The 22,236-nt window shown below is 46.9% G+C and overlaps 1 protein-coding gene across 4 annotated transcripts in view; it reads left to right on the top strand.

The window, feature by feature from the left end:
• BLMH (bleomycin hydrolase) overlaps positions 1-2,797 on the top strand; it is a 42,893-nt gene extending 40,096 nt beyond the window's left edge. For all 4 annotated transcript variants that reach the window (XM_081220243.1, XM_081220242.1, XM_081220241.1 and 1 more), the window contains exon 12: positions 1,833-2,797. In XM_081220243.1, the coding sequence (XP_081076369.1) occupies positions 1,833-1,984 (152 nt within the window). In that variant the 3' untranslated portion in view covers positions 1,985-2,797. The remainder of the gene's footprint in view (positions 1-1,832) is intronic.
• The last annotated feature ends 19,439 nt before the right edge of the window (positions 2,798-22,236 follow it).

Genomic DNA, 22,236 nt, shown 5'->3' with positions numbered 1-22,236 from the left:
AGCATGTGGGATCTTCCCAGACCGGGGCACGAACCCGTGTCCCCTGCATCAGCAGGCGGACTCTCAACCACTGCGCCACCAGGGAAGCCCGTGATGCCTTTTAATTATTTAAATCAGTCTTGCTTTTAGAGCAGCAGTTCTCAGAGTGTGGTCTGAGGACCCCTGCCGGGTCCCTGGGACCCTTTTAGGGCATCTACAAGGTCTTCCTTCTCCAACAACGTATCTGTGTGAGGCCGGATTTGCTTCATTTACTTCATCCAAAACAACAGATTGCACACAGAAGCAGGTACAAGAATTTAGCTATCTTCTGAATTGTAAAGTAATGCCACTTTCCTAACTAAAATTTATTTTGTTTTAAAAGATATAATTATTTTTCCTAAAAATATATTATTAATATTCATGTTTTTTTAATTCTTATTTTTAAATGCACCAATATTTTTAACTTTCTGTTTTAACTCTTACTACGGTAAATATCAGTAAGTATAACCCACATAAACAACTTTTTAGGGTCCTCAGTAGCTTTAAGTGTACAGTCTTGATCCTGGGGCCAGGAAGTTTGAGAACCAACATACTAGAAGATCACCTTAGGAGAAATACTTACCTCCTCTCCCTTCCTCTTGGTCCTGTGTAGTGGGAAATGCTATAGCATAGACCTAGATTTGCACAGACACTTTCAGAGAAAAATTGCTCAAGTGTCTAGTATACAGCAGGTGCCAGATATGATAAGATGATGATGATGATGATGAAGAGGAAGATTGCTAGTTCCTGTGAGTCCTTGGGTGTGTAGGTGCACGCAGTACCCCTGTGTAGGGACACAGGTTTGTCCTCTGTGCTCTTTCCCTGGCCCATCCTTGTTTTAAATACACACTCTTTCATCTCTTGCTTTAATTTTGCTCTTTGTATTAGCAGTGGCTCAGGTGAAGCATTTTCCCCGCTGTTTCAGTTTGTTGGACATGTGATCCTGAAGAGGAATTTGTGTTGTCCTAGTGGAGCCTGAGATGCAGTCTCCCTGAGGGGAAGAGGCAGGTGTCTAGGATAGGTACCTGGTGACGCCACACTTTTTCTCAGCTAAGCTGTCAGCCTGGGGTGTTGGTACAGCTGAGCCCCTCTAGTCCTGCCACTGGAGAGATCCACAAATCCCAGCGCCTTTGTGAGGAATATAGGTCGAGCAGCTGTCTCGTCGTCCGTCCTGCCTGATCCTCACCACAGGTTTCCTCCTAAGAAAGCAGCGACTCACCCAGTATCATCTGGAAATAAGTGGCTACCTGGGAGTGATGATCAGGCCCCATCAGGATCCCCCTAATGGCTTAGCTGACTGTTGTAGGAATTTATGGTAGAGAGGAAGGAGAGACGGCAGCCACGGATGCTGAGAAGGTGGGTCGGGTAAGAATCGAGCGGGTATGCTTGCCCTTCTCACCCTAGAGATTAACCCCCTACGTATGTATGGCTGTATGAACAAGAAACCTTTCCACCTACCTTTAGGGTCATTGACCCACCTTCAGCAAGGCAGCCTGGGCAGTGGAATAGCAGCATCTGGTAGCAGCTTTAGGTGCCAGGCCCAGCCCTGAACTTCTGAACCCTTGTGAGCTGGGTACATCACTTAGTTACTCTGAGCCCCAGTTTTCTAATTGGTAAAAATATAGCCATCCTGTCCTGTCTGCTTCACAGGGTTGCTAATGAGACTTAATCAGATTAAGTGAGATTATAGATGGGAAAGCTGAAAAACATGTACAAATGTTAGTTTTGTAAAAGACTTTCTTATAGTGCCAGTAAGGCTTCTGCTCTTTGCCCCTCGCCCTCTGGACTCACGAGGCTTCTGTTCTTTTCTCCAGGTTACCTGTGCATGACAGATGAGTGGTTCTCTGAATATGTCTACGAAGTGGTGGTGGACAGGAAGCATGTCCCTGAAGAGGTGCTAGCTGTGCTAGAGCAGGAACCCATTGTCCTGCCAGCCTGGGACCCCATGGGTGCTTTGGCTGAGTGATATCGCCTCCAGCTTTTCCTCCTCCCATGGGACCTGAAGTAGCTGCCAAGGACAGATCCAGGGACTGAAGCCAGAGTTACACAGGTGACTGCGTGTTCCCGCGGGACACGGTCAGACCCTTGGATTTCTCCTCCAGGAACCTCTTTGGGAAAGTGTGCTTTACGCTGAAACAAAATACTCTCTCAAGACACAAAGGGAAACATCGGGTCGTACTCTCTAGTCTCCTCATCTCCAACAGCTCAGGATCTCTTAGCATTTCCATCGCATGTAACTGTCTGTCTTAACTCTGTCACACCAGTTTGGTTCAGTGTCTGTTTTATAAGGCAGGAGAGGACGAGCAGTTGAGGTGTGTGGAGAGAAAACGGACTCAGTGCTCCTTGTTGCTAGAGTAGAGTCGGGGGAGGGTGCCCTAATATTGAGCTCTCAAAACTGCATGCTGCCTGGCAGTAACACTGTCCCTCCTAGGTGGCAGTCACTGAATTCGGATTTTTCAAGGTAATTTCATGTGCCTCTAATAGCCCAGGATTGGGAGGTTGATCAAAACTGACATGATTCCTTCCTGTTGTTCTGAACTGCGGGGGAACACAGCTCTACTTGAGTCATGGTTACGTAGAAGGTTGGCGAAAGTAGGTGAGAGAACAACCAGAACCTTATCATGATCTGAATTATAATCATTAGAGGGAGCTCTCACCAAATGGTTTAACTTCTGCCTCTGGGTTTGGGAGTTGGGTGGGCATGTAAAGGGGATATCCATTCTTTCTGACAACTAGATGGTGCTGAGAAGCTTTTGAATAAAACACTTTGCTAAATGAGGTATGTTGGCTTATTTGATCTAAGAAGTGTGTGTTTGTTTAGCTACAAAGGAAAGCAACCAGGTGACTTGTGTTCTTGACAGTGAAAAAACAGCAAGGTGGTTCAGGGCTGCCCTGCTTTAGCTTCTCTGTGGGATGTATGATCCTTCCCAGCCTGTGCTGATCCTCACTGGCTTCTGCAGAGGGCTTCCAGGCACCATATTTAGGAGGGCTTGTGCCCCTGCCACTTAACCATTCTTCCACCAAGATCCAGGGTCTCTACAAGGGTGGGAAGTAAGGCTCTGCTAGGTCCAGCCTTAGAACGGGCTGAAGAGTATGTATTTTACTAAGACTGGGCCTTTCTTTCATTGAAAGCAAATAAATACAGCACCCTAATCAACATTTCCATCAGTGCCTGAGTCCCTACCTTTCGGGCTCTCCAAGAACCTTCTCCGTTCTAGCATGGAATATTTGTCATAGCACTTTCCAAGATAACATTAGTTAAAGGCTCAAGCATTAATCAGTGTTTACAGTATTCTAATAATCCTGTTCCAAGCAGGATAAATCCATTTCTAGATATATCATGATGAAACCCCAGAACAGATCTTAAAAGCATCCAGGAAGAAAATACAGATTGCCTCCAAAGAAAAGACAGTTAGATTGACAGCTCACTTCTCACCAGCAACTATATATGACAGCAGACAGTGAAATGTACCTTCAAAGTACAATTAGAAATTAACCATGAACCTAGAATCCTATACTGAGTGAAACTGTCTTTCAAGAACAAGGGTGGGGAGGGGGAAAACAAGGGTGAAATAAGACATCTTCAGTCAAAAACTGTTGCCCAAGCAGAACAATAGTGATCTAATATAGAAGGTCTGAAATTCAACAAAAGAATGTAGAATCAAAGTGATAAACACGTGCACCATCTAAACAAGAAGTGACTGTGGGTAGTCTTACAGGGTTCAAAAAAAGATAAAACCAAAATACATGAAAATAGATAATGAGGGAGATGATTGGAATAAAATAAACATACTCTGAAGTCCTCACATCACTGAGGAAGATGATAAGTATATTGATTAACTTTAAAATAAAACAAGATGGGGGAAGAAAAGAAAACACAGGACAAATACCATGTCCAAATAAGATAGAAATCTAAATGTGACGATAATTACAATGTCTATAAATGGGTTAAATGTTTCAGAAAAAAGACATTGTCAAATGGGATTTTTAAAAGAAATTCAGCCATAAGTTGATTACAAGAGACATCAGTACCTAGGATAAAAAAGGATAGAAGAGATATATCAGGCAGGTACTAACCGAAATAAATTTAGTATAGCTTTGTTAATAACCAGCAAAATTATGGCCACTCAGACTAATTCTGGGATATGTTTTTCACAGCCTCCCTGGAATTGTACAGCACAGTGGCTCTGGAAATAGGCTTTAAAACAAAAAGCATTACTAAGGATAGAATCAATACATAATTATATGCTCACTTGATTCTCCAGGAAAATTGAAGGATTCTAAATTAGTATTCACCTAATAACCTCAAAATATATAAAACAAAAACTGATGGCTACATGGAAAAACAAATAACCCAATATCATAATGGGAGATTTTAACACTTCTCAATTATTGATCAAGCAACCAAAAAAATCAGGTGAAGATTTAAGCATTTAATAAGTTTGATATAATAGACATCTAGTATCCTACCACATCTAACAACTGCTAATTCTTTTTTTTTTTTTTTTTTTGGCCATGCCACATGGCATGTGGGATCTCTCATTCACCCCCGACCAGGTATTGAACCCATGCCCCCCTGCAGTGGAAGCACAGAGTCTTAACCACTGGACCATGAGAGAAGTCCTTACTAATTCTGTTTTGAGCACATATGGAACTTCTGCAAAAATTGAGCAGATGCTGGGCAATAGAGTCAGTCTCAACAAATTTCAGTGGATTGTTAGCATGCAGACCACACTCAAACCACAATGCAATCAAGTTAGAAACCAAAATTAAAAGATAACTAATAAAGCTATAAAAACTAAAGAAAGATAACTAATTAAAAGGAAATTTAACCTGAACAATAATAAAAATACATATCAAAACGAGATACAGATAAAATAGTACTTAGATTTTATAGAGTTAAAAGTTTATTAGAGGGCTTCCCTGGTGGCGCAGTGGTTGAGAGTCTGCCTGCTGATGCAGGGGACACGGGTTCGTGCCCCGGTCCGGGAAGATCCCACATGCCGCGGAGCGGCTGGGCACATGAGCCATGGCTGCTGAGCCTGCGCGTCTGGAGCCTGTGCTCTGCAACGGGAGAGACCACAACAGTGAGAGGCCCGGGTACCGCAAAAAAAAAAAAAAAAGTTTATTAGAATGTAAGAAAGGCTAAAAATTGAGTTTAGCATCTATTTCAAGAAATTAGAAGTACAAAAAAAACTGAAGAAAGTAGAAGGAAATAGGAAAGACGTGCAGAAATTAAACATAGGATCAACATTGCCATAAGTGGTTCTTTTTTGGCTTTCTTTTTTTCATTTTATTTTTTTATTGAAGTATAATTGATTTACAATGTTGTGCTGATTTCTGCCGTACAGCAAAGTGACTCAGTTATATGTGTATATACATTCTTTTTTTTTTTAGGAAGAGATTTTTTATTATTATTATTAGTTTCTGCTTTATAACAAAGTGAATCAGTCATACATATACCTCTGTTCCCACATCCCTTCCCTCTTGCGTCTCCCTCCCTCCCACCCTCCCTATCCCACCCCTCCAGGGGGTCACAAAGCACCGAGCTGATCTCCCTGTGCCATGCGGCTGCTTCCCACTATCTATCTACCTTACGTTTGGTACTGTATATATGCCCATGCCTCTTTTTTTATATTCTTTTCCATTATGGTTTATCGCAGGAGATTGGATATAGTTCCCTATGCTATACAATAGGACCTTGCTGTTTGTCCACTCTAAATGTAATAGTTTGCATCTACTAACCCCAAACTCCCAGTCCATCCCTCCCCCTCTCCCTTCCCCCTTGGCAACCACAAGTCTGTTTTCTATGTGAGTCTGTTTTTGTTTTGTAGATAGGTTCATTTGTGCCATATTTTAGATTCCACGTATAAGTGATATCATATGGTATCTGTCTTTCTCTTTCTGACTTATTTCACTTAGTATGATAATCTCTAGGTGCATCCATGTTGCTACAAATGGCATTATTTCATTCTTTTTTATGGCTGAGTACTATTCCATTGTATATATATACCACATCTTTTTTATTCATTCATCTGTTGGACATTTAGGTTGTTTCCATGTCTTGGCTGTTGTGAATAGTGCTGCTGTGAACACAGGGGTGCATGTATCTTTTTGAATATAGTTTTGTCTGGGTATATGCCCAGGAGTGGGATTGCTGGATCATATGGTAGTTCTACTTTCAGTTTTCTGAGGAACCTCCATACTGTTTTCCATAGTGGCTGCACCAACTTACATTCCCACCAACAGTGTAGGAGGGTCCCCTTTTCTCCACACCCTCTCCAGCATTCGTTATTTGTAGACATTTTAATGATGGCCATTCTGACCGGTGTGAAGTGGTACCTCATTGTAGTTTTGATTTGCATTTCTCTAATAATTAGTGATGTTGAGCACCTTTTCATGTGCCTAGGGCCATCTGTATGTCTTCTTCAGAGAAATATCTATTTAGGTCTTCTGCCCATTTTTCAATTGGGTTGTTTTGTTGTTGTTGTTGAGTTGTATGAGCTGTTTATATATTTCAGAGATTAAGCCCTTGTCGGTTGCATCATTTGCAAATATTTTTTCCCATTCTGTAGGTTGTCTTTTCATTTTATTTATGGTTTCCTTTGCTGTGCAAAAGCTTGTAAGCTTGATTAGGTCCCATTTGTTTATTTTTGTTTTTATTTCTATTGCCTTGGGAGACTGACTTAAAACATTGGTACAATTTATGTCATAGAATGTTTTGCCTATGCTCTCTTCTAGGAGTTTTATGGTGTAATGTCTTATGGTTAAGTCTTTAAGCCATTTTGAGTTCATTTTTGTGCATCGTGTGAGGGTGTGTTCTAACTTCATTGATTTACATGCAGCTATCCAACTTTCCCAGGACCACTTGCTGAAGAGACTGTCTTTTTCCCATTTTATATTATAAGTGGTTCTCTAAAAAAAAAAAAAAAAAATGAAGCAAATTAACATATTTGGCAAGACTGATCCCAAAAAAGTACATACACGGACATAAAAGAAATTGAAAGGAGGATACTATTATACTGCAGATATTTGAAAAATAGAAGATACCCTTAATGTTGTCAAAAGTGACAGTAAAGGGATTTGTTTGGAAGACATAAATCCCCAAACCCTGGGAAGAAGGGAAAGAAGAAACAAACTGAAAAGCAGATTGAGACATTGAAAGATTTAGCAGAACTGAAAAAGTTGAATCCTGAGCCAGTGGTGGAGAGAGCTAGTGACAAGCAAACCAGTTTATAATTGCATAATCCCCCCATAGCTCAGATATGGTAGCACCAGAGAGTATTACTCTGGGAATTGGGAGTAAAAAGAGGGTTACTGAATGTCTGTTAGATTCCCTCCCTGCTTTGGGTAGCTAGGTGACTGCCCCTCCCCATCTCAGCAGCAGCCAATTGAAAATTTATTCTCCATAGAGAAAAATAGTTTATGGCCTAGAGGTCAGAAACTGAGTTGAGGATGAAAGTACCTTAAGGGGTTCTGTGTCCTCAGTCATACTAGGCTCCCAGAAGCCTAGTGTGCAGGAGATTGGAGGTGTTCTCTGGGGAATCTTGATTAGATTAAGCGGAAAGATGTAAAGAACTATTTTATGGCATAAAGAATTATTTTATGAGGCTGCCACAACCCCGACAAAGATAGTAAAAGAAGAAAATACATGCAAATCTCCCCCATAAACAGATGCAAAATCCCTAATCAAATATTACTAACCAAATCCAACAAATAAAGATAATCTTCATAACCAAATATTTAATGAAATCTATTTTCCAAATAAAATTAGGATCCTGTGTAGAGAAACAAAGAATGGCGGGTATGTCTTCTCTGCTGAAGATTAAAGGAAATGGGCCAGAGTTTTAGCCAGACATCTGAATTGGAAGAACTTGCTAACTTTTGGGTGAGCTCGGAAAGGAGAAGGTATGAATTGTCTTCCCCTGTAACTCTTTGAATGACACTCTCACCTCTGGAAGTTCCTTGCCAGCCCCAGGATTCCTCTTGAGACATGTAGAGTCATGCTGACCCTACACATCCAAGAAGCCAGGACCTGATGATGAGACATTCCTTCAGGATGTGGTTGTGGATCCGTCTATGTGCTCTGGCTTGTCACCAAACAGTAGCTGAATTCTTATTTGCTGTTGGCAGTGCCAGGGCACTTGCACTTTAATTCCCATTTCTCCAGCCGTGTGGCATGGGTGAGCCTTGTTGCTGACTATGCCATAGTCATTGGTTAAGTTGGGTTTTTCCTTTTAAGTAATAGCAGATGATCATTCCCATGGTTAGGACAACTTGTTCAGAACCAGTCTTGCTTCTTAGGAAGATGACTATTCTCCCTTGGGGTCTGTGACACAATTTGATTGAAAACTAGGAATCAGTTGGCCAGAGTTGTTTTGTTTTGCTTTGTTTTCCTTTTCAGAATCCAAGCCCTTTACACATTACCACAAAGGGAAAGGAAGAGAGGGAGGGAATGTCTGATTCATAGAAGCTGCAGTTACTTGGGAACAGGATTGTGTGAAGATGGGAAGCCCTTCTGCACCCGTCTTTCTTAGTATGGTTTGAATGCTCCCTGCTCTCTCTCTCTTGCTTACTCCTGTAGAAAAACTCTAGTAGCTTCTCTTGAAGTGGATGGAATGGGCTCTGGAACCATCTCTCAGGCTATCCTAAGACAGTTTTTTGTTTTATTTTTAAAAATTATCTGCTTTGCAGAAGAATGGAGTGGCTGAGGCAGGGTGGGTACACGGTGGAAAGTACCAGAGTGTGCTCTCACCTGGGAGGGCCCTTACCGGTTATCTCGTCCACACTGCCCCAAGATGGATAAGGAACCCTTTAAGTTCTCCTTGGACACATTCAGTGACAGGAGCGCACAGCCTCCTCCCTTGTGGCCCTGACCCGCCTCTCGGACCTCAGCTGCCTCCCTTCCCTTCTGTTCCAACCAACCGCCCTCCGCCTGCTTTGTCCCTCAGACACACCAAACTCCTTCCCACCTCCCAACTGTTCCCTCTTCCTAAAGCTCCTCCCTCAGCCTAAAGGCTGGCCTCTTATGATTCAGGTCATGGCTCGATGGTCACCTTATCTAAGTAGCCAGCTGCCCCCTCCCCACTGCGTCTACCACCTCCATACCTGTCTTTCTCTATACTGTAACTGGGATCTATTTCCTTCACTTCTAGCACTTTCTGAAATTCTTGTTTATTTATATGTTTACTTCTGTTTTCCCCAAAGTCGATACTCCCTGTCGGCTCCCCAAGGGCGGGGGCTTTGTCTTGCCACTGTGTTCACAAGCCTGGTTCACCGTAAATACGGTTGGCTGCCTGATTGAAAATGCCCTAAATTCTGACAGCTATACTCAATTAAAAGTTTACACATAGAGACTTCCCTGGTGGTGCAGTGGTTAAAAATCCACCTGCCAATGCAGGGGACACGGGTTTGAGCCCTGGTCCGGGAAGATCCCACATGCTGCGGAGCGATTAAGCCCGTGCGCCACAACTACTGAGCCTGCTCTCTAGAGCCCGCGAGCCACAACTACTGAGACCGTGTGCCACAACTACTGAAGCTCGCGTGCCTAGAGCTCGTGCTCCGCGACAAGAAAAGCCACTGCAATGAGAAGCCTGCACACCGCAACGAAGAGTAGCCCCCGCTCGCCACAACTAGAGAAAAGCCCTCGCACAGCAGTGAAGACCCAACGCAGCCAAAGGAAAAAAAAAAAAGTTTATACATAGATCCGAAGTGGGCTTCCCGATGACTTGCTGAGTAGGGACAATTAGAATGAGAACAAAACCCCCGTGGATCTTGATATTTCAGTGCTTAACAGAAAGGTCTAGCTTTCCTGGTGACTGGCATAAGGGGAGTGGAAGAGAGGGGGAAACCCTCAAAAGTTTACTCCACTTTTTTCACTGCTTACACCTTTCTTTCTAAATCAGCCCAGCAGAGTGAGTATCCCAGCGACTTTGGACTCAGGCAGACGGCTTGGCTGAGCTGCTTGGAGCCATGTAAGCAGGGACAAGTCACCAAACCTCTCTGAGCCTGTCTCCATACCATCTTTATTGAAAAGCATTTTGAAATGTATTAAATAGGAAAAGTCACAGCTTGAAAAGGAGAACTATATTTTAAATAACACTTACAGCAAATATAGCCAAAGGGTTGAAAAGACTGCATATTACCCATATGTGGTAGGAAAAGAACAAAAGAGGCGCAGATAATGTGCCTGGGAGATAGAGGCTCAGTAAGCGGGAGCCGCTGGTCATAACCAGTTCTCACAGAGCTTCTCCAGTGTGTCCATTGTGTGAGGCCCTCTGGGGCTTAAAGCAACTCCCTGCTCTGCAGAAGTGTGCCGTGTCGTTGGGAAAATAAGATGTATATACACGAGCCGGTTGCAAAAGCAGATGACTTGTCTGAAGTTCTCCAGTAAATACCATAATTGTTAGGAAAGAGCTTGAAGTTGGAGAAGGAAAAGAAAAGCTGTCCGGTTTCAAACTAACTTCTGACCACAGTGACCACAGACATCTAGGATGAGGGTGATCAGTTTTCCAAGAAGAGACTAAGGGAAAATCTCCCTATGTGCAGAGACCCAAGTTATCTTGAAGTTCCTGGAGGAGGAGAAGCGCTAAAGAGAGGGTGAGTGTTTTGTAATCTTGAGCAGGCGGAGAAAGCTGGGCTCGGGACAGAGTGGGGAGGAATGGCCTCAGGGGCTGGAAGCGGAGGACTTGGTTCTAAAAATAGTCCTGTCCCTCCTGATCGGATCCTGAGCAAAGCCCTGGGTGTCACCTCTTGGCTCACAGCCATACTTGTTAGAAAATTAGAGAAAATTAGAGAAAATATTTGCCTCCTTCCTAAGGGAACAAAAGAAAATGACAGTGGTACTGAGTAATTTGGCCCCGTTTGGGAAGGAAACATGTCTGCACTGCGTGAAGTGGAGCTGAGAATCTTCCAGGCTTTTCCCCTGCTTTGCCACAAGCTTGGGGCCCTTAGAACATCTTCCTGTGTTCTTTCTTTCCCCTCTCTTTTTTTCTTTCTTCCTTCCTTTTTTTTTTTAACTTTTATAAATGTTTTAAAATGTTGCCTCTCTGAAAAGGTTTTATAAAAATATTACCTACACATGGCAAATATTTAAGTAGTACAGAAGGGAATACAGTGAAAAAGCAGGGTTCCCTTCTACTTTTCATGTCCCTTCCCTCCAAGGCACTTAGGATCCCCAGTTTCTTCTACATACTTAAAGCGATTTCAATACGCAGAGAAAACGGCCTCACTCCTTTCCCTGCTGGCTGTTTCTCCATCGTCAGATATGCCACGGTTTACTCACCAGTGCCAAGGGCACTGGTTCTTAGGACACTTTAAGTCTGCGAAGAGTGAAAGGCATTTTCCTAGTCCTTCGTTGCCAGTTCTTGTTTATGGGGCCTGCTGTGTGCAGACACAGTGCTGGGTGTTGAGACGTGGAGAGACGCAGAGCCCCTTCCCTTGGGAACTCAGAGCCTAGCGGAGGAGGTGGGCCTTTAGAAGACATCTGAGGGCTCTCACAGGTCTGTGCGGGCACAGGGCTGGGGTCCCGCCCTGGTGCTCTGTGCTTCTCCCAGCTGCGACTTCTCAGCCAAGGTGGAAGGTAAAAACAGCCGCCCTCCAGAATGTGGCCCGAGCTAAGGTGTTTAGAGTCAGGGGAGAGAATCCTGTAGCAAGGAAGTAAAACCCAAAAACCTCGGTTCAGAAATATCATAGAAAGAGCATGGGGAAGTCACAATACCTGTAAAATCTGGGGGAACAGGGTTTGTTTAGCAAGGGCAGTAGGCTCCTAAGGAATGGGAGAGAGGGGGCCAGGAAAAGGTGACCAAAGACACAAGTCATCTACTTGCAAAAGTTCTCTGCCTTTCTCGGGGCATTCCGCTCCCACACCCCCTGCATGTCAAGTTCCTGGCACTCCTGAAAGGGCTTTTGGTCTCCTCCCCTTGGCCTTGCTTCATCTGGATCAGAGACAGCCTCCCACGGGGGGCTCCTGCGTAGATCTCTGTGAGCATGAGCCCAGGGTTCACAGTGGCAGCGAATCCTGCCCTGGAGGTGCTGTACCCCTCGCATGGTTGACTGTGGGCCCCATCACCAAAACTATGCCACATCCCAGGAGAAACAAGGGGGTCCTGTGAGACACTCTAAAGACTGTAGTACGGAGAAAGAGCCCACAAGAAGGTGTGGGTGGGCCTCGTCTTCCATTATTGTGATTTACACCGTGTGTCCCAGCCTGGCTCCACAGGGGAACAGTTGCTGGGCCTTGAGACACGCAGGAAGTGGGTCTCCTTGGTGGCGGTGTCTGTGGTGAGGGAGAAAGAGCTGGGGAGAGGATGGAAATACTTAAACGTGCCCTTTACCTCTCAAAGCAGCCTCATAGCAGGCCGGAGGCCCCACTATTTCTGATCTAGAGCTAGTGGAACAAAGAGAAAGTCCTGCTGAACCATGATCGCCCAGGTTCATGGCATCATTGACAGATGCACCGTTTTCCCCAGACACCAGCCGCCGAGCCCCACAGGTTCTCCTTCGGTGTCTGACTCCCGTCTCTTCCCTGTGTGTGCTGGTGCCTGCCTGCCTCACACCTGCTCCACACCTGCACTCACGGTCTAAGGAACCCGTCTGCTTCCTCTAGCCCATGTCGGTCCTCCCCGGGAACACTGCTTTCGTCAACGCCTCTCCCGCTCAGGGCTCCCAAATGCCTTCCATGCTCAGCACAGCCCTTCTCCCTGACCCCCAAGGGCAGAGGGTGTGTCCTCCTCGGGGCCTGGCGTGGAGCAGGTGCTCAGTCGGGAAGGAGCTTTGATGGAGGCGGACAGCTGGGAAGGGTACAGGGCTGCCCTCTCTTGGGCAGTGGATGATGTCTGTCCACTCACCCCGATCGGGAGGCGAGGAAGGGCGATCGAGCAGAACCCCCCCACACACACCCGGCAGTGGGACCAGGCGCCGGCACTAAGGAGCTCCACCAGGGAGGGAGTCCGGATGCTGGGGAGAAGACTGGCCTGGGGTGGTCCAAGGCCGAGGAGGGAGGGAGGGTGGGGTCTCCCTGGGCGGAGAGGACCCTGGTGTTACTGCACACGCCAGCCCCTTCCCTCCCTGTGGCTGGGCGGTGCCCGCCATCCTTGTGATCCCTATTTTACACACAAAGGAGCTGAAGGCCCCACTGGCTGAGATGAAGGGATTCACCTTGTGTGGGAACAAACCCCCACGGACAGCACAGGGGCAGAGCTGGGATTTAACCCAGGTCCGCGGGAGTCCCACTCTCTAGGCCAGCACCCCCCCCCAAAACTGCAGTTCTGAGAGGGGCCGGGGTGGCTGGGCAGGAATGGGTATTAGGCCCTCGAAAGAATGCCAGGAGTGTTCAGCAGGTTCATGAGACTCTGGAATGGGGTTAAAAAGTCACATTGCGGGGGCTTCCCTGGCGGTCCAGTGGTTAGGACTTCGCCTTCCACTGCAGGGGGTGTGGGTTCGACCCCTGGCCAGGGAGCTAAGATCCCACATGCTGCGTGGCCGAAAAACCAAAACATAAAACAGAAGCAATATTGTAACAAATTCAATAAAGACTTTAAAAATGGTCCACATCAAAAAAAAAATCTTAAAAAAAAAGTCACTTTGACCCAACGTGGAAGGACAGACTGGGTGGGGAGACAAGAGCCTTAGCCAAGGGCTGGAGTCACCCACTGCCCCCAGTCCCCTCCCCAGAACCACACCTTACACTTGTGTAGTCCCAGTTCACACAGTGCTAACACATTGTGTTCAGCTGAAGGGAGGCGCTGCCTAATGTGGACCCTGTCACCCCGGGATTTGGCCACGGGATGAAATGCCCAAGATTCCCCAGGGAATCCCCAGCCAGCTCACCAGAGCAGCCCGGTGCTCTCTGAAGCCCATCCCGCTTTCCTTGCAATCGCCACCCTGACGTCTAGGTGGCGCCAAAACCTCACACTGATTTCTCCCAGGTTGGGGCACCGCCCACGCCCGGGAACGGAGCTGTTCCAACTCAGTCCCTGCAGACTCCAGCTCAACTCAGCTGGCTGCCAGCTCAGCTTTCTGGGTTCCGTTCCGTCCAAGTACAGGGGCTGCAAACTTGCAATTGTTGTTTCTGTTCTGCCTTCTACTTGGCTGGGACCCTGGCCTCCTCTAGGGAGAAATAGGTGGGTCAGCCCTACACCCTCCCATCTCAGCTTCAGGGACATCCCAGAGCAAGTACTGCATCTGTTCTCTTCAAATGTAAAAAATAATTTTACTGAAAATATAATAACATTAAGTTCACTTTTAAACTTAATTTAAAAAAATTATCGAAGCAAGGTATTCACATGGTTCAACACAAGAGGCTCCTATTGACCCTCTTCAGATAATTAAAATATTGTTAACAATTCACGCACTCCCCCAGCACCACAGGCATATACTGCGTTTTCCAGATCACCACCCACTGTTCTGATATTGCTTTTAACTGTAGCTGGTTAACAAAATGGGAAAGAATTCTTCATTCATTCATTCCTTCTGCAAGTATTTACTGTGAGCCATTAGGCTGGGCTTTATTGGAGGCACCGGGGAGGGCGAGGAATTAAACAAGATCCCTTCTGGCTGCGCTCACCTCCCAGCGGTAGAGCCGGACGGAGAGCCAGGGGCTAAAGTCCCAGGAAGGAAAATAGGGCAGGATGCGGGGTGATGGTGATGGGGGGGGTGGTGTCAGTGGTCAAGAGAGATCCTTCTGAGAAAGTGACATTGAGCCGAAAACTAAATAAAAATTTGGGAGCCATTTGCTGGGGGAGGAACTACACCTGTGGGTTGTGGAGCAGCTCCTCCCCCGCAAGCTTAACGAACACGAGGGTCAGGATTCTTAGCTCCTCTCGGCCTGCTGCCCGCCCCTCACCGCCCCCGGCTCCCTCTCTTCCCAGGGCGCTGCCCCTTCCGGGGAGCGAGTGTGCGTGTGTGCGAGTGTGCGTGTGTGTGTCTCAGTGTGTGTGTTGGGGAGAAGGGGTCCTTCCCCTCCCCGGGCCCCGGCTCCCCCTCCACTCCCACCCCCGGCGGCCCCTCCCCAGTGAGCGCGCCCACCCCCCATCCCCCATCCTTCCCCCTCCCCAGGAGGAACGCAGAGCCGCAGCCGCGGGGAAACGTAAAGTTTCTGCGGCTCAAAAGTGACGCACAAATTCTTTAAGAGCTCTTTGGCGGCGGATATCTAGAGATCAGACCATGTGAGGGGCCGAGAGTACAAATACGGCCGCGCGGGCGTCGGCGCTGGCACAGGCAGCGGCGCCCCGTTGCCTCGAGGGCGCGAGGATCGCCCGCCTCGGAAGCCCCGGACCGGCCTCCGCGGACTCCCGGCAGGTGGGTCCGCTTTCCTCCCGGCTTCTAATGCCCACTTCTCTCCCGAACTTCATCCCGCCCGGCCTCTCCGGGCACCGGCGCGGGGGCTCTGGGCAGGGTGGGCGCGCGCGGAATCGGCCGCGGGAACAAGGGGACGCGGGCGGGCGACCGGCTCGGAGCGCTCCTTCGTCCCCGGCTGCCCGGCTTCGGGTGGCCCAGTAGCCCAGGAAAGCCCTTCAGGACGGTCCTGCTGTCGGGAGGAAAAGTTGCTTTACTTTCAACCCATGGCTTCTGTTTGCTCTTCACTGACGGCCATCGCGTGCAGGGCGCTGTGTGCAAGCATCGCTGGGGGGAGAGTCCTGGTGGACGCAAATGCCCAAATATCTAGAGAAACCTCTGAATGACACATAAGTGGGACGAGTCTCCGTGCGCTTGGGTAGTTTTCCCTGGCAGAGCCGATGCATGCTCAGTCATTCAGAATTTATGTAAAACTCAAGAGAGCTGTTTTACGTGGTTGAAGTGTGTAACCATCAGTTGCTTGAAAAATGTGTATATTCAAATTTGCCTTTGAAAAGGATCTCTGGAGCTAAAGAACACTAAGAAACACATTTCTTTTTGCCCTGGGTCTTCTGCATAATGAATTTCTTTTTCAGTTGGGGTTCTAAAGAATTTCAGAGGGGTGGAATTTCTAAGAGTCAGACATTACAAAGGCTTGTGTGCATGTATTTTTATGATCAATTTTGTCCAGAAAAATGAACCAGGTCAATGGATTATTTATGAGCCTGCTAGCTCTCATCAGAGTAAGACGAGATCAAATATTTAATGTGTTTTGCCTTCAGTTACATAGGAAAAATGTCTAAGAAAGCAACACTGGGATTTGTGTTTAATGAAGTGGAGGGCGCCATGGCACATGGCTGTTTGGGTTTTGGGAGTGGAGGGAAACACACAGCTTTGACTCTGTCCCGTTGCTCGCTTTTGTGTGAAGCCACTGGTGCTCAAAGATTCAGATTTTCCTACCGCAGACTCGGGTTGGGGTGGCCGCTTCCAGCGTGGATGAGATGCATGTTCTTATGGGGTTTGTGCAAGCTGTTTTGGGCATGGGTTTTCCTTTTTTTTCACTGAACCTGAGTAAGAGCAGGTTACTTGCAACTGCTTCACAATTAATCAAATGTCCCCTCAACACTTGGGTGATCCATCTAGGACGTTTCAGAGCTGTGACACCAGCACAGATATTCAAACCGATCTCTTTTAGTCTCCTTGCTTAAAAATATTTATACTAGGGGTGGGCGGTGGGGACGGAATAACATTGCAGTTTTAATGGAATCAGCAAAACCTCAGAAATTCCTCTTTGGGGAATTCTTAGAGTTGTCTGAGCATTTTGATGAAACTCGGAGAGGCATGTCAAAGAGTCACAAATGGGTTAGGTGACCGTGGAATGGGGTGCTTGGCTGGAGGGTGTTGTCTCTTACGGCAGGCTTGCAAAAACATCCTGGATGTGTCCCCCTCCAAAGAGAAATGCAGGTAATTCCAGACATTAAGCCACTAAATGGCAGTTCTTCTCCTTCATACTCCTCGAATGGTATAATTTGGGAGAACAAAGGCAGGGTTGCCTGAAGAAGTTTAATTTTAATTTGGCTTAATGAATCAACAGGATATGGTCATGACTTGACTTTTTAAATAAAGATGCTTGGATGGCCAAAGGGAAAATTATGCAGTCATGTTTCTGTCAGTTTAAGAAGGTACCTCAGACCTTAATTATTCCCCGTCACAGATCAGCTCCTCTGGGTCTCGAGGTCCTCAGCTCTAAGCAAGGGGTGGGGGGCCCTGCCTAACATGATGTCCACGTTCCCTCCACTCACTCTGTGACTGTGAGCCTAGCCTCTCTGCTTTAAGCAAACACGAGTTGAAGTGATGGTGCAAAATGCCTGGGGGCCAGGACTCTCTACCCAGATGTTTCCATCAGATTAGGGTCCTCTGGGGACCCCCAGCTTTCCCTCTAAGGCAGAGGCTTTGCACACTGACATGCACAAGTTAAGTCCTGCACCTCAACCCTGTCCAGCTGACAGGGGCCTGAGTTCCTAGACTCCTCGAATCCCCTTTGCAAACTGTCCAGGGTGTGGGGCAGGAGAAACGGCCCCCAGACGGTAGAGATTTGTGCTGGGCTGGTTTTCTTTGCAGTCACTGAGCTGTTGCCAGTGGGCTGCACTCCACTGAGGTTGGTGGTGTTCCACGGGGCAGGCTTGGGAGTGGAGTCACAGGTCTGAGAAAGCGGCCCGTTTCTCTGTTCCTCAGGCAAATGATGTCAACTCACCTGCTCCAGTGGGGAATCCCATTTCTGGGCTTAACCGGGCCAAATAGCACCCTAAGGAAAGGGAACTGCCATCTTTCTAGGAGGGAAAGATGGAAAATAGATGAAACTTAGCATTTTAAAGAACCTTGGCATAAATGACTTCCCCTGGTCAGAGGGTGACCTGCTTTTCTAGGGTGGGCACGAGACCCAACGTCAGCTAGCACAGCCCCCCCATTTCTAGGCAGAGCTCAGCGAACTGACATGGGTCCACATGCAGAAATGATCTCTGAGTAAAGGCTCTGTGCAGGGGGCACTTCCTCCTGCCTGACCTTTGTCAGCTGTCAGCACCTGGGAAGATGGAGGCTCACTTACTGAACGTCAACATTTTTGTAAACCAAGTGTTTTCCCAGCCGGGTGTCTAATGGGGTGACAAAACGAGTGGAGACAAGTCCGGCTGCCTTATTCTCCTCTTTCCTTTGGCTCCCCTGGAACCTGGCAGCAGCTCCCTTGCTGCCACCCCAGCCCGGGACCAAGGGCACTTGATAGTGGGTATCGTAAGCCCTAGGCTTTCTAAAAGCCAGGACAGGATAGCTCTCTATTAACCCCCAAAACTCCTGGACTGCAGAGTGAGGGATGAACCCCAGCGACGTGGAGACACGGAGGTGGTGTCCCAGGGCCAGCTCGACTGCCAGGGTCCCCATGCCACTTGCTAGTGCCTGAGGTCTGGCGCTGGGAGGTCTCCTGGAATCCTGAGGTCCAGTTCTTTGTGTCATTATTTGAGGTAGGAAGGGAAGAGGTAGGGTCTGTGACGAGGCCGGTGGCAGATGTTGGAGAGCCACCTGTGTGCCCTGGGCAAATCCAGAGCTGGAGCCTGGCAGGTGGGCTTGGTGAGAGGGAGCCAGTCAGTGGGCCTTTGCCTTCTCATGTTGTCGTGTGGTCTTTCGGGGCATATTCAAGGAAAAAGAAGATGGTATTTCCTTTGCTATGGAGCTGCTGCATGAAAATAAGATAAACTGATTTTTCTCCCTCTAACTAAGGGATTCCCTAGAGTTAGGGAAGAGGAGAGCTGGAAGGGGCCTCTCCGGGGAGCTGCTCCGAGTCCTCTGTGGCTTGTTGAAGTTCGCCCACAGCCCTGAGTTCCAGGCTAGGCCTCGAACTTGAGTCTCCTGCGCATCTGTTTTTTTCTCTCCGCTGGGTGTGTTGTTTTAAACGCTAAATTAGCTGGCTCTTTTCCTTGTTTCAGAGGAGAGGAGCTGGGGCAGGAAGGAAAGGGGAGGGACGAGACAGGGAGAGACGGGGAGAGAGGAGATATGCTATTCCAGGCAGCAGGGAGGTTTGACTGACTGGGGGTTTCCCAGCTCGTCCGAGGGCTAGAATTATTTTTCTCCCCCCCATTTTTTTTTTTTATGATTTAAAAAATTTTTATTGGAGTATAGTTGACTTACAGTGTTGTGTTAGTTTCAGGTGTACAGCAAAGTGAATCAGTTATACATACACATATATCCAGTCTTTTTTTTTTTTAGATTCTTTTCCCATGTAGGCCATTACAGAGTATTGAGTAGAGTTCCCTGTGCTCTACTATATAGGTCCTTATTAGTTATGTCTTTTATATATAATAGTGTGTATATGTCAATCCCAATCTCCCAATTTATCCCTCCCTCCTTTACCCCCTGGTAATCATAAGTTTGTTTTTTTTTAACATCTTTATTGGAGTATAATTGCTTTACAATGTTGTATTAGTTTATGCTGTATAACAATGTGAATCGCTATATATATATACATATAACCCCATATCCCCTCCCTCTTGCATCTCCCTCCCACCCTCCCTGTGCCACCCCTAGACCATACCACCCTGAATGCACCCAATCCCATCTCCCCTCAGTTTTTTTTTTGTTTTTTTTTTTTGCGGTACGCGGGCCTCTCACTGTTGTGGCCTCTCCCGTTGCGGAGCACAGGCTCCGGACGTGCAGGCTCATCGGCCATGGCTCACGGGCCCAGCCGCTCTGCGGCATGTGGGATCTTCCTAGACCGAGGCACGAACCCGTGTCCCCTGCATCGGCAGGCGGACTCTCAACCACTGCGCCACCAAGGAAGCCCATCTCCCCCTCAGTTTTTAATTTTGAAATATTTCAACTGAAAAGTTGGTGAAGTGGCCCAGTGAAGCTTCACCAGTTGTTAACATTTTGCCACATTTGGGCCTAAGCTTTCTCTCTAATTAGACACATTTCTAATTTTTACACATGTTAACATATATATAACTTGATACATTATGTATAATATGATATAACTAATGTAATAATTATACTATATATATGTACATATATATATATAATTTTGTTGTTGAACGTGTGAGAATTTGCAGATATCCAAATACTTCACCCCTGGATACTTTAGCTCGTGTCTCCTAAGAACAAGGACATCCTCCTACATAATCAGAGCCCCATAATTATCACATTTGGAAAACTTAACATTGATAAAATATTTTATAAAATATACAGCCCATATTCAGATTTCCCTCACTATCTCAGTGATGTCCGTTTTAGCTCAGAGGGTTACTTTTTTTTTTAATTTTTTAATTTTTTATTTTTGCTGTGTTGGGTCTTCGTTTCTGTGCGAGGGCTTTCTCTAGTTGCGGCGAGCGGGGGTCACTCTTCATCGCGGTGCGCGGGCCTCTCACTATCGCGGCCTCTCTTGTTGCGGAGCACAGGCTCCAGACGCGCAGGCTCAGCAGCTGTGGCCCACGGGCCTAGTTGCTCCGTGGCATGTGGGATCTTCCGAGACCAGGGCTCGAACCCATGTCCCCTGCATTGGCAGGCGGACTCTCAACCACTGCGCCGCCAGGGAAGCCCTCAGAGGGTTACTTTTTGAGACCATCAGATCCTAGGGATGAGAAATTACCTCTTGCCCTCATGTCAGTGCATCTGAGAACTAGATCAATTCTGTGTAATGATGAACTGATTTTTCATGAATGTTCCCGAACCATGTGTGTGTGACACATTGTAAAGCACATTTCAGAACTTGACCTAAGAGCATAGGCACCTTTGAGCAACGTTACCCAAGTCACAAACAGCCTGTGGCTGCAGAGGCGGCCCCCATCCCCCGCCCTACTCTGCGGCTGGACCCCATCTCTCCCCTCGTTTAGTTCTCCCCCTCCCTGCCCCACCCAGAGAAACGGGCCCGGTTCCCCCTTCCCTTCCTCTTCACTCACATTGTATCTAATTCCACTTCGAATCCCTTTCTCCTCCCCTTCTCTCTTCTACCAGCTGCCCTCCGTAAATCTGCCCTCATTTCGTAACACCCTCTCCCTGGGGCTGGTTTTCTCTCTCTCCCGTCTCTCCCTCTCTCGACTTTCTTTGTGGGTCTAATCATGTCTGTTTCACACAAAAGTAGTCTTAGTAATATACCTGTGTTAAGGAAAAGAAAAATCTGTGTTTGGAAGTGCTCCCATGTTTTTTTAAATCTTGATTTCTATTTATTGCATAAATTGCATTATAACAATAAAAGAGTATTAGAAGGTGTAAGTGATACTCCTCATTCTTTTTTTTTTTCTTTTTTAAGGAAACTAACTCTTTTTTAATGATTATTTTTTAAATTTATTTTTTGGCTGTGTTGGGTCTTCGTTGCTGTGCGGGCTTTCTCTAGTTGTGGTGAGCAGGGGCTGCTCTTCATTGTGGTGCGCAGGCTTCTCATTGCGGTGGCTTCTCTTGTTGCAGAGCACAGGCTCTAGGTGCACAGGCTTCAGTAGTTGTGGCTCACGGGCTCTAGAGTGCAGGCTCAGTAGTTGTGGCGCACGGACTTAGTTGCCCTGTGGCATGTGGGATCTTCCCGGGCCAGGGAACAAACCCGTGTCCCCTGCATTGGCAGGCGGATTCTTAACGACTGTGCCATGAAGGAAGCCCGGTACTCCTCATTCTGCCTAATCTAACACACCACCTGTGCGAGTTTCCCAAGCCTCTTTCCTGGCCTTGTCCATGTTGAAACAGAGTGAAGGCAGTTTTGTTTTCTGCAAAAAGTTGTAAATTGTGTAGTTAAATGTAATAAGGGATCTGTGTCCTCAACTTCTAAAGGCACCTCCACAGATTCTATACACAAGCCTCTCTACCTCCTTATCCTTCTCTCTTTAAATTTACTTTTCCTTAGGAACCAGGAAGAATGTTAAAATAAACAACTTCTAATCAGTTTAATTGTCACCTCCCACCCCCTTTTGTAGTACTTAACAATGCTGTGTTCTACAGCTTGCATTTTAGGTGTTTTTGTATTTTATGGTTAAACTAGGATTTTGTAAACTAGGTTAGTAAGTTAACCACCGTTTACAACATTTCCTTCTGTAGGTAGAAAATATATTGCAAGTTCCAAACAAACAACCCACAAATGAATGTTGGAACACAGACCTTTGACGGGCATGCCTGCTGGTACTTGTTTCAAAGTCTAAAAGCACAACCTGGGCTCTTCTTTAATCCTAGACATGTCAGTCTTTTCCAATCCAGAGTTCATTAAAATTATTGTGACAGTCCTCCCTCGGCCCCCGAGATGCACAACGGATCTTCCTAATGGGTGAGGAGGGAGGAGGGGCAGCCCCCTGAGATTGGGACCCCGGGAAGAAAGAGTAGAGCCTCACCTGAGGCTTACACCTGCCAGCATGGCAGCTG

Source organism: Mesoplodon bidens, assembly GCF_964165515.1.
Source record: "Mesoplodon bidens genome assembly, chromosome: 19".
Classification (NCBI taxonomy): domain Eukaryota; kingdom Metazoa; phylum Chordata; class Mammalia; order Artiodactyla; family Ziphiidae; genus Mesoplodon; species Mesoplodon bidens.
Note: the sequence above shows the minus strand (reverse complement) of the source record. Positions and strands in the feature narration are given on the sequence as shown.